The following is a 13,978-nucleotide window of genomic DNA, read 5'->3' as shown; positions in this document are numbered from 1 at the left end:
CAACAGTGCTTATCTGTTTTTCACCAAGGCAATGTAAAAAGAAACTCAAGTTTTGAGACTCAATTTTTCTTCAAGCTTTCCTCTCCTTTATGCCAAAATTCCATGAAAGAAGGAATGTCCCTGTCCCCTGATGTGTCTCTGGTTTGTACTTACGACTACATTATGAGGTGTTAAATTGCACAGTAAAAAGAGAAATGAGGACAGTGATAGAAGGTGCCTTTATACAGCAGAAGATCATCCTTCAGTGGAGAGACTGGCATGAATCAAAATTTGAATTTCAGGAACTCGAGTTCTGAGTTTACAGCTCAGGCTCATCACTCCTCAAGGACACCAAGCAGACACTGCTCTGCGGTCACGCTTGAACTTCAGGTCACACCCACATTGCTCCTTAGCAGCAAGAGCTTTCCAGCACCAAGTGGGGCCAGGGAAGGGCAGGGCTGAGCCCTGGGATGGGATGGGATGGGATGGGGTGGGATGGGATGGATGAGCAGCAGGATGCGCGTCACACTGCTGAGCACAGAGCACCAGGATTGCTGCTCTGCTCGCTCATAATTTAATTATTCACTCCACTGAAAGGCACTGAGACAGGCTAGTGGGATCCCAGTCTGCCATTTCAGCAGGATGAAAATAAGGCAGGCTCTCCTGCAGTACTGGTGTAGTGTCAGGGAAATGTCATGCTGCTGTAGTTATTAACTGAAATAAGCAGGAAAGTAGAGAAAAAATGCTTGTGCTAAAATATTGCCAATTAACAGAGCAAGCAAAGAAGTTCCATGTGGACTTCTGAGTCTGATTCCTTTAAAAGCTCAGAACTTAATTTTCATTATTGTGTTTAAGTAAGTAAAAATCCAATTTGTCACCAATGTGATTTTTAGCCCGGTTTGCTAAGAAAAACCATTTTGTGGGATCATGCTGTCTCCATTTGTCTATCAGTCTGCTTCCCTCTCCATACTCTCCCTTCACTCTGCTTGTTAGATTTCAAGGAGTGCTTCTAACTTCAGCCAAAGCTTGGCAGACAGTCAGAGGTCTCCAAAAATTGCATTTCTGTGAGTGTCACAGAAACTGACATCTGGGAAGAAAGTGCCATTAAAATGTTCCTACTGAGAGAAGAGGTTTGGTGAAAGATCAAACACAAGAGACCTGTTGGAGCTCTTAGAGACCACCCAAGAATTCACTTGTGGGTTGCCAACCCTCAAGAAATTGAGTTTTCTTGGTTTAGCTGCTCAAGGAACTGAACACATATTTTTTAGGATTAAATGTGTTAATTACTGACTGTCCAGGTCTGTTGGATGCCTGGCTGTTATATCCACCACTAATTAACAGTATCCCACAGTTAACCTGAGGACACAGATAAGGGGAGGGATCAGGGGAGCAGAGAGATGAGCTGTCACCACAGATAAGGAGCCCCCTGGAAATGCAGGCCAGGTCTCCTGGGTCTGGGACTTGGATTTCAGCAGCTTAAAATATTTTCTTGACCCCTTCTGTCCCCAGTTCCAGTTTCTGGAGCTCACACACTCTGCTTCTTGTCAGGGGTTAGTGGCAATGATGAGAACCAGGGTAAGTGATAAGAGAGTGTGTTTTCTGGTCACATTTTAGGGAATTCCTAATGAAATAATGAGGATCCCATTTAAAACTACTTTTCCATATTACAGAAAATTCACATGGAAATGCCTGACTTGCTAGATTAGCACTGCTACCCTTGGAAAGGGAGAACACAGGCTTGGAGGTGAGACACCCTGACAGCAGGACACACCACTCCATGCAGCTCTCTCTCTTTCCCCTGGAATTAATAAAAAAATTAATTTCTTTTGATTTCTTATGGTAGGAGTGCTTTTCCCTCCCACCTTTGATAGGAATATAAAGCAAGGTATCATCCTAAAACCCATGAAGCCTCATGAGCAGAGGAGCAAACAAAACCTCTCTCTCTTTTTAACAGGGAATCTGTCAGTTCAGTATCTGTCAAAATACTTTTGAAAATAATCAACCTCTAGTTTCACAACCATATGCTGAGGCACTGAGGAGCCACAGGCATGCAATATCACCCATCAAACAGATTAGAGGCATCTTCTTCCAGCTCAGGGACAAAACCAGAAGATCATACACTGATTTCTGCTTCTAAAATGAATTTCCATCCTGAAATATCATTTTGCTTTATGACACTGCAGCGTGTCTCAGCCTAGTCATGTCTAATTGGTGCTGATCCTGCATGAGCTGTCCTGTCCTCTGGGCCTGGTTCTGACTTTGCTACTCAGTGCCATAAGGAATCCACACAAGAGCTTTTCTCCCCTGAAACTGGTCCACAATAGCTGTCAACACTCCAAGTTAAGATGCGTTGTCAAACTGTGGAATGGCTGTCCTGGAGTGACCTGTTAAAAACACCACTGATTAACAATATCACAATATCATTGGTGCTTCTATGGGGAGCTCCACTTCTCCTTAGGGCCAGAACAGCTCTGCCATGAGCTACAAACCCTGACCCCAGCTCACTCATCCCATGAGCACTTCCATTGGCTTTAAAAGGAAAATTTCACACTGGCCTCATTCTTCCACAGGCTCCACTGTGTCTCAGATTCTATTTGTGCTCCAGCTCCTTGTCAGGCTGATTAAAGGCTGAGAAATGCCTAAACAAGTAGTCCTGTAGCATATGCAAAAATCCTTCTGCAATGCTCATCTCCTTCTCTGAGGGCTGCATCACTCAGCCCGTGGCCCTTGGCACGCTGGGCTACTCCATCCCAGCTTCAAAGTCAGGGCCAGGTCTTTGTTCCCTCATAAATATTTCTCCTCCATTTATGCACATCTTTTGTTCACTCTTCTCATTGTGCAAAGAAGGACTGGAAATTCTCACTTTGTGAACTTTTTAATGAGTGACGGAAAGAGGGAGACAAAGCATCCAGTTATTAGGCAGATCAGGTTCAGAATGAATCACAGAAGAAATTCTTCCTTCCATGATCTCATCTGAGAGGGCTCTCTGCAGCCTGGCTTTGAGTTATGTGGGCCTGGAATGGGAATGTAGCTGTGAATATGGGACCCATACCAAGCTGCCTCTTTCAGGAAGCAGAGGGTTTTGCATACAACCCCACTGGATACAGGCATTATAAAAGGCACTTCCCTTCTGGAATTAATTTTCTGTTGAATGGAAACGCATCGAGCCACATGGATCTATTTCAGGAGGAGCATCATGCTGGCACAGGTCTAAAATCAAAGATTATTGGGTTTGTGTATTCAGAGCAGGAATAGCTGAGGGTGAAATGTTCAGTGCAGGTGCTGCCATGGTCACGTCTGTGCCTTTTAAAGGAGCACCCCACGAAGGATGTATTGAGTGAGTTTGCCAAATGTTAAATTGAAGAAATAGGTGACATTTATAATTAATACCTGCAAACATTTTCACTGCTCCTTGTGATACTAGCAGTGAATAAACAAAAGACATTTTTCAACTGCTGAGAAAGTTGCAACTTTCTGGCAGATGCAAAAGTTCATTAAAGAGTGGTAGAAATGACTGGCCACCTGGAAGAAAGGTGGCTCCAGTGAAGAATTTGGCTCCCCTCATCCCTGTGATGGTTTTGGAAAGTCAGCAGCCTAAATCCACAGACCTGGGTCCTGGGGACTCTCCAGACAACACACAAATTTTGTAACAGAACTACCTAAAAAAAAAAAAAAGCGTTTTCCATAACAAAGGCTAACACAGGCTCGCACCTAAACCACCCAAGCACCCATTTTTCCATCCCCAACATGAAAATTCAAAGCATCAACTCTTCCAGCAGCTGGGCAGCTCAGCATTAGGCTGTGCAATAACTCCAACATTCTCAGCTCTCTCCCCCTCATGCCCCACTCCCATCTGTTACATGGAGCCACCTGCAATCCATCAGCAGGTTTTAGCATTAACAGCTCTGGGCTGGAAAATCTGTTTTTCCTGTTAGAGGTGTGAACAGTGCCTGGTCCCTGCTCTGGTAGCACAGCCAGCACTCACCCCCAGCTCACAGCAGAGCAATGGGTGCCAGCATTGGCCACCAGCTGAATTCTGCTCCTGGCAGCCGCCAGTGGGGCTGAGTTTTGCAGATACAGAACTTTGCAGCTATCAGTAGCCTCGTTTCACACATGGCTGCATGACCAGAAATCTGTCTTACAAGGAACCCATAGAGCAACTGCAAATTTTCATCCTGAGGAAAACTAACCTTTGGGTTATACAATGCTATTTCAATTGGGGATATTTTTAGTCTTATCACTGCCTTCAGTTCAGCATGCACAGGAAAGAATACCACCAATCTTTGCTACAACACAAGGCTTGCTTGAAAATGAGTTAATATAACAAAAAATACATTTTTATTTACAAAAGCTGTTCATCCTAGAGGCATATGAGAGCTGTAGAAAAAAATAAACTCAATTTCTAAAAGGGCAGTAAGGCCCCATTGCCAAATAAAATACAAAACCAGCATAAAAAATCCAAATGAAAAACAACCAATTAACCCTACCACCCCACCAAAAATGCTAGAGGGAAAAAAAAAAAAGAAAAAAGAAGAAGCAGCAAACTTCCCCAGCATTGCAGGAAAGGCCTTTCCAGCTGTCTTCATGGATATCTTCCAAGAGAAACAAAATCCTGTGCAACAAACCCCCTTTTCCTGTGCAAATGGCCCTGCAGTAGCACGGGCAGTACAGCCACCATGAAGTGCTCATCTGACCTGGTCTGAGAACTTCTTTTTGCAAAATGCAGACTGGAGGCAAACAGCAGAAGCAACAAGAGCCCTCAGGATTAGGAGTCAGAGGTAAAAAAAATACAAAGTTCTCTACTAGAAAAGGGAATCCTTCCAAAACCTCCCAGGAGGAGGGGCCCTGTTCTCAACCATTCTGAAGCAGCACAGGGACACAGCAAGGCTTCATCCTTTGTACTACATAGACATCATCATGACTACCAAGCCTACTCCTCATCCTGTGACAAAAATGCCTTCACTTGGCCAAATTTACTACTGGAGTTACTGTACTGAGAACCACAGACTGTGCTGATGCCTCTGGATCAATAGCAAAGATTAATTTAGGCAACTGGTTTCTCCAGGACTAAGTGCACGGGCGAGCTGAGGAGAATTTGAGTCACTGCTGCAGTGATAAAATCCTGCTTGAGGCAGTCACCCCGTGCAGGCAGCAGTGTCTGTCACCCCCACACTGCCACAGCAGGGCTGGCAGCATCTGCACTTTGCTTAGAAAGCAGTGCCACTTTTGCACCTGGCTTGGATTCCCAGCTGAACACGAGTGCTGACTCAACCACAGATGTGGCAATTTCAACAGGAACAAAATCCAGCAACACACTGGGAACACAGAGAGACCAGCCAGCTCTGTGCTGTCAATCCTGTATCCTACAGCTCCTTTCCACAGGGCTGTCTTGGCTTTGCACAGGGGCAGCAGGTGTCAGGAGCCTGCTGGGGGAGAGCAAGGCTTGTGCCAGTGCTGTGCCATTCTGCAGGGGCTGCTCAGCCCAAGGGAGAGCCTGCTCTTGCAGCAGCCTCCTGGGCTTGTTGCTCTAACCTGCAGCCCAGGAGGTTGAGACTGGAGCAAATGCACACTAAAGAATCTCCAGCAAGTCCCTTTGTATCCTCTACCACCAAATCTGAGTTATTTAAATGTGATTCCAGACACTGGGATTCCAAACATTGTGCTGTGAAATAGGTAACACTCTCCTGTAGTACTTAGGCATCCATAATCTCTGCCAGACAGAGCCATTTTTAAGTAGCAGAAAGCTACTAAAACAGAAGCTCTTTTAAAAACCTTTTCCTTGGTTTAGTTTTCTTCATCATTGCCCACTCTCCCAGGATGACATGCAAATTACAGCTCATGTATTAAAATTATAAATCAGACCGGTGGCAAGTGAAAGTGCTTCTAGAGAATGGCTCCATGGGAGGTGATACAAGGCTTAAGATATTCAGAAATCTATATTCTCACCTTCTCCAAAAACGTTTTGCTCATTTACTTCAACAACTCTTCAGCCCCCAAGAGAACTCTGCGTCCACACTGCGCATGATGACAAAGCAGAATCACTCTATTGTCTCCTCAGCTCCCTACCCTGCTGCTGCCCTCAGACTCTCCTTCAGAGCCAGTAATCAAGGACACATTTGATGGGGAAAAAAAAAAAAAAACCAACAAAAAAGATTAGGCCTTTTACCACTTGTCAGTGATTCTCAAGATCAGCCCATTTCTGCTGCATTTTGCCCTCAACAGGGATACAAAACAATTCATGGCCCCAGGCTCATCCTTGGTTTGTGAGAAGATCCCTCAGAACAAGTCATCCCAGTAAATGAAACACAAACACAGAATTGTTCAGAAATGAAATGGCCTGAGAAGTGCAGTAAGAGGGGCAGGGAATGGTGCGAGAGCTCCTCTGGAACACCCATTCCACTGGGTTTCCCATAAAACGTGCTGCTGGGCTCTTTCCATGCACAGCAAGGAGTCCAACTGAGCTAAACCAGGTGGAATAAAAGTTAGTGTGAAGAACTGCAGAAAGCAAAGTCCCCTTCCTCACTGTGGGAGGAGGGCATCAAACCAGAGGGATAAGAGAGCAGAACTCAACTCCAAAGTACCACTTCCTTGGATATAAACAGATGTGGATATCACATCTTGCTTCATGTGGACCTACACCAGATCAGGGGTGTGATGTCACTTCAAGAAATAAGAATTTGAAAGCCCAACAGATCAAACTGAGAAATAACCAACAGAAACAATGTTGTCACCTTTATCCTCAGCAGCACTACAGTGAATTTAAACTCAGAATAACCCCAGCTAAATCAGAGGGCCCTCTGATTTAGACCAAGTTGCATCATTGCTGCCTTCTGTTGAGTAAGTCAAGAAATCTTGGCTCAGGAGATGGCCTTACACTCTTTTAATCTCCTGCAGGACTTGCTGAGTAAGCAGTCAGTGCCAGTTGTGCTGTATCTTGTCTTCAAAACTGTCTGGAGAACCTAGATCTTCCAGAACACCTGAAAAGATAGAAACTCTAAGGCAGAAAGACAGTTTTTAATCTGTTTGCACCTGCCCTGCTGCCCTCGAAACGAAGCTTTCCACCTCTGAAGCTTTCAGATATTCACGGGCATTTCCATGGCACCACAGCTATGAGTTTTAGGAAAAGCAGACACATCCAATTAGCATGTGGCTGGTTTAGCTCTGTGCTCTCAGGAGAAGATGACTTTGGGTCACTGGGAGGGTTTCTCTGGCTTTCTCTCTCAGGAACTGGAGGTGTCTTATTTCAGAGGACAGTTTTGATCAATAGGACTCCAACAAGGTTGGAAGCTGCTCTGCTGTCACTGGCTCTCTTCCTTCCTGTTATCCAGAACATCACAGGCTCTTTTTATTTTCTACTTTTTCCTTTTTCTGTCCTTCAGTGTGTTGGTTTAAACTAAATGATGGTAATGACTACCAAGAGAAACCCCACAAACAGCAATAATACTTAAAAAGTATGCCAAGTATACCAAGAAACAGAAACTGAATGCCCATTACTAAAGTTAGGGAGGAACATTAAAAAAAAAAGGCAGATTTGTTAAACATGACTCATTTATTTTCCTTCCCTTCATAAACCTTAATATTTCCTTGGATAAATGCCACACATTGAGTGTCTGGAACCTCATTCCAAAATGATGCTCCTGGTTCAACTGCTACCTGCCTTTATTTACTAAAAGATCAAACAAACAAACACTAAAACTCCCTAAACTCAAAAACCAGCTTCACCTCTCTCCATCAAGGGTATTAAATTAAAGCCAGGTTTTCTAATCCTCTGAACCTGTGCAGGGGCTGTAGGTGTGCAGCCACCACACTGCAGCTCCTCTCTGGGAAGATGACAGACCCATATTTGCTTTTCCAATTCCAGCTAAACGTACAAAGAAATGGAAAGATACTGAACCAGAATACAGCTGAAAAGGCAACGAAACCAACATCAGGCAAAGGTTTCCTTTCTGCCTCTGTAAACATTGCTTTTAATCTCATATGGTACAAATGATTCAAGTTCCACAAAAATGAGTCAATGATAAAATTACCACATGATTTTTTTTTCCTGTCAAAATACGCTTTCTTCCCAGCTACAAAGGCAAAAAGCAGAAACATTACATAAAAAGTAGTTACCACTATATGAAACAAAGTAGAGGGAAAGACTTAAAAATCACTGATGTGCTGCTGGAATGGAGACATATCTTTTTGCATTTGTCAATATTTTTCAGAGCTGAGTGCAATTTTGTCTGTTTTACAAAAGAGAGCTGCCCTCTTTTTTAACCAAACTTTTAGAACTTTTCTTCCTAAAGTGCCTAAATAGAGTCATTCTATTCAAATATTACCTTATATTTATATAGGGGCTATCCAAATATTGGCTCATTATGTTTTCCCTCTGTTGTTTTGGAGAATAAAACCTTGACCTTCCTGAAAGCACTGATTGTGAGTTCCCTCAGCTGCATAAATCAATACTAACACAACCAAAACAAGTTTGATGGGGAAATTGGTCTGTTGGACTTGACCATCACTTTGCAATACAGAAGGTCAAGTTTGCATTGGGTAAGTCAATGGTGACTTAGCCAAGCTTGAGAAAATGACCCAGCACTATAGAAAATACTGTGTAGTAAACCAAGAAATGGCAGCCTAACTTAAAAAAAAAAATAGCATTTTTCCCTTATGTCTTCATGAGAACCAACCTTGCTCTTCTTTAAAAATGTCCTAAAAATTATACCACATGAAGAGAAGCCCACCACCAGAAGGAAACCACATGGCTGAGGGCAGAGCTCACATGTGAGCTGATATTTCTGGACATGTTTTGGTGCTAATTATGCCAGATGTATGCTAGCAGCAGACCATAAACACATAAGACAGAAATAGTTACAAAATGTGTGGGCATGAGAAGGTGCAGTTTCATTGGTACAAGGCTGCACTCACACTAAATGTGCCCTGTGTACGTGTGGCTTTACCCCTCTTCTCTACCAAGTATCTGATCTTCAGCTGAGAGCTGCCAGCTGTAAAAACTTCTTTTTGACAACATGGACATGTGATGTGGACATTCACATGACTCTCTTGCAGCCTGTTCCCAACCCTTACTTTCAAACGTGGAAATTTGGATCCATTTTCAACCAGTCTAGAGCTTATGAAGAATAAACTGCCCTTTAAAAAATACTACTGTAACTTTTACCTATGCAGATTGCCAGGCTGAATTTTAAATGCAATCACTTGGCTTCCAGTGCACTCTAAAAATCAGGACTCCCAGTCAGCAGGAATCAGTACTCTGCACCCAGGACCTGCTATTTCCATCATTTGAAGCCTCTGTGCTGCAATTAATGTGAATTGTCCACTTTTTCCCCCAGCCTCCTCCATGAATTGCATATATAATGTAAACCCCATTTATCACACTGGAAATTGCTATTGCATTTAATCTTCCCAAAGAGACCAAAATCGAATTATGATGTGTAACGAATGATAACCTGTCAAATTCAAGGGAAAACTCCCAGCTCATCCCTCCACATCTAAAATAGCACAGGTCAAAGGGGTCTAGTGTAGAAGACATGGGTAGGAAGACATGATGTGAGAATACATAATGAGAAGATGAAAGCTCTCTAAATCTTTGCAGATTGAATGAAATCTAATTACATGCTGTATTGATTGTTGTGTATTACTGGAAAGAGACAGTGAAAAGGGAAAAAGGCAATTAGACTGAAATTGTAGTCTGACCTTCAATTGCTTTTGGCATCAAAGGTTATGCTCTACTTGGGGCATCAAAAATTCTTTATCCTCTCTGGTGAATCATTATCAACAGACTTAGATGCAAAACTGATTAAGGGAAAAAATTCAGTCAATTCAATAATTTTTTAATTTTTCCCCTTTACAAAAAAAAGTAAAGGCAAAGGAAGAAAATACTAAGGTGTTATCATTATGACATTTAATGAATTGCTACCATGTCTAGCTGGTATGAGTTCTGTGTTGAATGACAATAAAATATATCCATCAATAGCAATCCCATAGCAAAAATAATAAAAAAGAATATATATACATTGCTCAACTAGGTCTATAATAACTCTGTTTTTCAAAATAAACATTGTACCCAAGGTCAAACATCAGGACGTAATACAAAGTCTCACCAAGAAAATTCCACTGACACGTTTCATTGCTTTCCTTTCCCTTTACATGCTCTGTTCATTTGCTTCCACCAAACCCAGCAGCAGCTGAGGGAAAAGAAAGCTTTCAGAAATACTATTTTCCCCAAGTTGATAAAAAACCAGAGCACGAGCCAAATGAAAACTATTGTTTGGGTGGATGTCTGCACGACTCTGCAGGGAATCATGGCAATTCTCATTCATCCTATTCTAAAAACTCCTGTTCTGCCAAAGATAATGGCAAGGACCAGCTTTCTCCTGACTTTCATCCATGGTCCTCTGTGTTCTGCACACACCTCCACAGGCACTGCACTCACTGATTTCATTCAGACTGAAAAGTTAATGAGTTCTCAAGTGATCAGTTTTGGGTTGCCTCTTTATACGTTTATAATGTTACTGCCTGTGTTTCTTTTCCTTGCAGAAGGTACACACTTCTAAATAACATTTCCTTGATTGCATGTAAACAAATATGTGTGACAGAAACAAAATTCTGTGCAGCTGCAAGGGTGGTATCTTTCAGAGTAGCATTTTATTGCTCTGGATCATCAACAGAGTCCCTAGAAAATCCAGGCAAGTTTTATGAGTTCAGGACTCATCTATATAGAAGAGAAAAATAAAATAAAAGAACACTGAGATATTACCAAAAATATACTTAATAGGTAGTTCCAAATTTGCTGATCTCAAAGAGAAAGGACCAAGAGCAGAAAACTCAAATACTGGGCTGTGCTGACCTGCTGCAATGGTAGCATTGAGCTGGACTCAGCCTCCTGGAGCTTTGAGGGGCCCTGGGTATGCAAGGAACTCATATTCCTCCTGAATAAAAACCTGTCTACCTGTGTCTGTCTCTCCACACAGAAGAGACTTTGACCCAGCTGATAAAAAAGTGACATCCAGGACAGCCTCATTTGGCTCTCTAACCTTGTGATCAGGCAGCATGGGCAGGGCTGAGAAACCTGACTCAAGCCTGAGGTGAAGCTGCAGAGCACAGAGTGTTTGTGCCACAGCAGCCCTGCTGTGTGACACAGCACAGCCCTGTCACACAGGCTCCCCTGGATCCCAGGGCTGCCCATTAATGACACAAATAATGAGTCATGGCATTACAAACAGAGCAGCAGCCAGCTAAACCCAAATACAGATGCTTGGTCCTGATCTCACTTACAGCAATGCAGCTCTGATGATTTCAGTGGAGAATCTCTTAATTTCTTAGGACTTTTTCCTTTTGTTGAAACATGATGGGGGGAAAAAGTATTTTTTTCAGAATTAATCTATGTTAATGTACCACTGTGTAATAATAAGAAACTCAACAATCACATCAGAGAAAAAATTAAGGATAAATAAACAGGAAATTTTAACAGCTCAGCTTGAAAAACTTTCTGTATTTTCCTGTGTAAGAACTTCCAGGAAAAGAAAACTGCCTGCAGTGTTTGATATGACCTGAAGAAGCAATACAACATTAAGTTCAAGTAATTACACCATGACGATCCATATCCAATAAATGGAATTAAAGAAGATGAAGAAAACAGTTCCCAAGAAAGAGGCATGCTTTACAGAGAACTTCCAGTCATTGTGTGCAATGGTCCCTGCCTATCATGGTAAGGACTCTGCTGATTCTCCAGGGGATGCTGTGCTGAGATGAACACAGAACAGGGAAATCCTTCCCAAAGTCTCCCCTATGAAGAACACCAAGAACAAATCTATTTGAGCAAAAAAGCCATTCATTCAGCTGTAATGGATATATCTAATTTAGTTTGTGAACTTTGTGGCTTGGTGGAATTCACGAGAATGATTTTCCTCTTAAATCCTACATTCTTCAAAACTGTTCCAAAATATGGTCAGAAAGCACAGCTGTTGACACTTTCTCTCTAATTCCTGAATGTGTGGGTTTGGGACCAACACCCCACTCCACATTCCCCCTTCTCTCTGCCCTGTTCATCCAGAGGAAAGTGTGAGGGGATGCCTGTTCCCTAACACTTGCTGGCACAAACTGCATATTACCATAGCAGCCTAACTTAGATTTATACATTCATTCACAAAGTAGTAATAGGAAACATACTTTATGCTAACCCTCCTATTTGTCTGCACTTTGAGGCTACAGTAGCCTTTCTTAAATCAATGTTACAAGTAAGATTTCCACAAGCAGCCCAGAAGCACATATTAAACATATTTACACTGACCATTTTATTTGCTAAGCATTTATTTAGTGAAACACTAAATGTTACATTTATATTATAATCTCATGCAAAAGTTCACTCCTTCAGCCTTTTCTTGTCCAAAACACTGCTGTATTTAATCACATACTTATTTCTTTGGTGTCTCACACTTAAAACTTCACAAATCCACGCAAATACAAATGCAGTCATTTTGAAGAATTAGTTTCTATATGAAATGTTATCTGTCCTATAACAAGTTTGATGGCTTAGCCTGTTTTAACTACCATGGAAGGGTTCTTTGCTTACCTAGCAATATTTTACAAGGCTGGTGAATTAGAATGGTAAGTCATAAAAAGAACTGGTGGATGCTTCCCCTCCTCATCAATGACAATAACAAATTTAAATGGCAAAATCATTAAGGAAACATATGGGTGCTATGTTTAAACAGACCATTAATAGTGCACAATGTAAGAACTCAGCAGAATGTTTTTAAGATAGCTCTGAAACCAAGAATATGACTTCCAGCTATAATCTAACCCTGTATTTGCTATACAAACAACTTCCTATGCAGAGTTAATACATCCAGACAAACTGTAAAACCTGGTACAGTTTGTAGGGACTTCCTCTGATCCTGAAACACCTGAACTGCAGCATCCTGAACTTTGCATCTATTGAGGAAGTCCTGACTTTGGACCAAGAGTTGGCAGAGAGGCAGGGTGGTGGTGGGAGGCTCGACGAACCCCTCCAGCAAACCCTGCATCACCTCTTGCCCTCGGTTTTCAGCACTTCAGCGCTGGGGTCGGTGCGAGTGATGCCCGGCTCCCCTCCCCAGCGGGGGGACACTTGGGGTCTCTCACCCATCCTGCAGCACCCCCCGGGACACAAGACATCCCCTCCCAGCCCCTCGTACCATTGAGCTGGTTGTAGACCACTTCCTCCAGGTGGTCCAGGCGCTGCAGGATGGACTCCCTGTCGGCCAGGCTGCCCACCTTGGCGCCGCGGCTCCTGGCCCGGCGGTCCGCGCTCCGGACGATCTGCACCAGCTCCTGGGAGCGGTCCTGGATCCTGCAGTACACGGAGAACAGGATGATGCCCACAAAGACCAAGATGTTCACCGTCAACAAAGTTTTGATTTTCCGTGCCACCGCCATGGGAGCCGCGGGCGCGGTGGCGGGGGGCGCATCCAGGCGCGGCGAGCGGCGGCCCCGCGGCCACCCGGAGAGGGCAGCGCCCGGGGCGCGGAGCGGAGCCGGGGGGAGCGCGGCCGAAGGCAGCGGAGCCAGGGGGAGCAGAGCCGAGGAGAGAGGAGCCAGGGGGAGCGGAGAGAACAGGAGCGGAGCCCGGGGAAGAGGAGCGAACGGGAGCGCAGCCGAGGAGAGCGGAGCTGTCCTTCAGCACCGCCGCGCCGCTCCCCGCCCCGCGCCCGCCGTCGCCCCGCGGGGCCCGCGCCGCGGCGGGCAGGGCGGCATGGAGCGGGGCCGAGCGCTGCTGCTCCGCCGAGCCTCCTCCTGCTCCTCCTCCTCCTCCTGCTCCTGCTGCTCCTCCGGCGGCTCCCGCCCGCCCGCCCTCGCTCGCTGTCCGCCGCCCCGAACGCAGAGCGCCGGTGCGCAGTGACGTGCTCCGGGGGATCTCATCTACATGCACACGGCGGAGCCGCGCCCGCCCCGCTCCGCGCCCTGCCCAGCGAGCCCGCCGAACGCGCCAGGGGCCATCTTATCATCGCTGCCCACC

The 13,978-nt window shown here is 44.3% G+C and overlaps 1 protein-coding gene across 1 annotated transcript in view; it reads right to left on the bottom strand.

Annotated features, from left to right (window-relative positions):
* The window catches only part of GALNT9 (polypeptide N-acetylgalactosaminyltransferase 9), a 132,310-nt gene extending 118,836 nt beyond the window's left edge, over window positions 1–13,474 (bottom strand). The window contains exon 1 of the mRNA XM_066562024.1: window positions 13,158–13,474. Within this exon, the coding sequence (XP_066418121.1) occupies window positions 13,158–13,398 (241 nt within the window). The 5' untranslated portion in view covers window positions 13,399–13,474. The remainder of the gene's footprint in view (window positions 1–13,157) is intronic.
* Window positions 13,475–13,978: the final 504 nt, after the last annotated feature.

The sequence above is a fragment of the Molothrus aeneus genome, chromosome 18 (genome assembly GCF_037042795.1).
Source record: "Molothrus aeneus isolate 106 chromosome 18, BPBGC_Maene_1.0, whole genome shotgun sequence".
NCBI lineage: Eukaryota > Metazoa > Chordata > Aves > Passeriformes > Icteridae > Molothrus > Molothrus aeneus.
The sequence above is the reverse complement of the archived record's forward strand: the minus strand, read 5'-3'. Positions and strand labels throughout refer to the sequence as shown.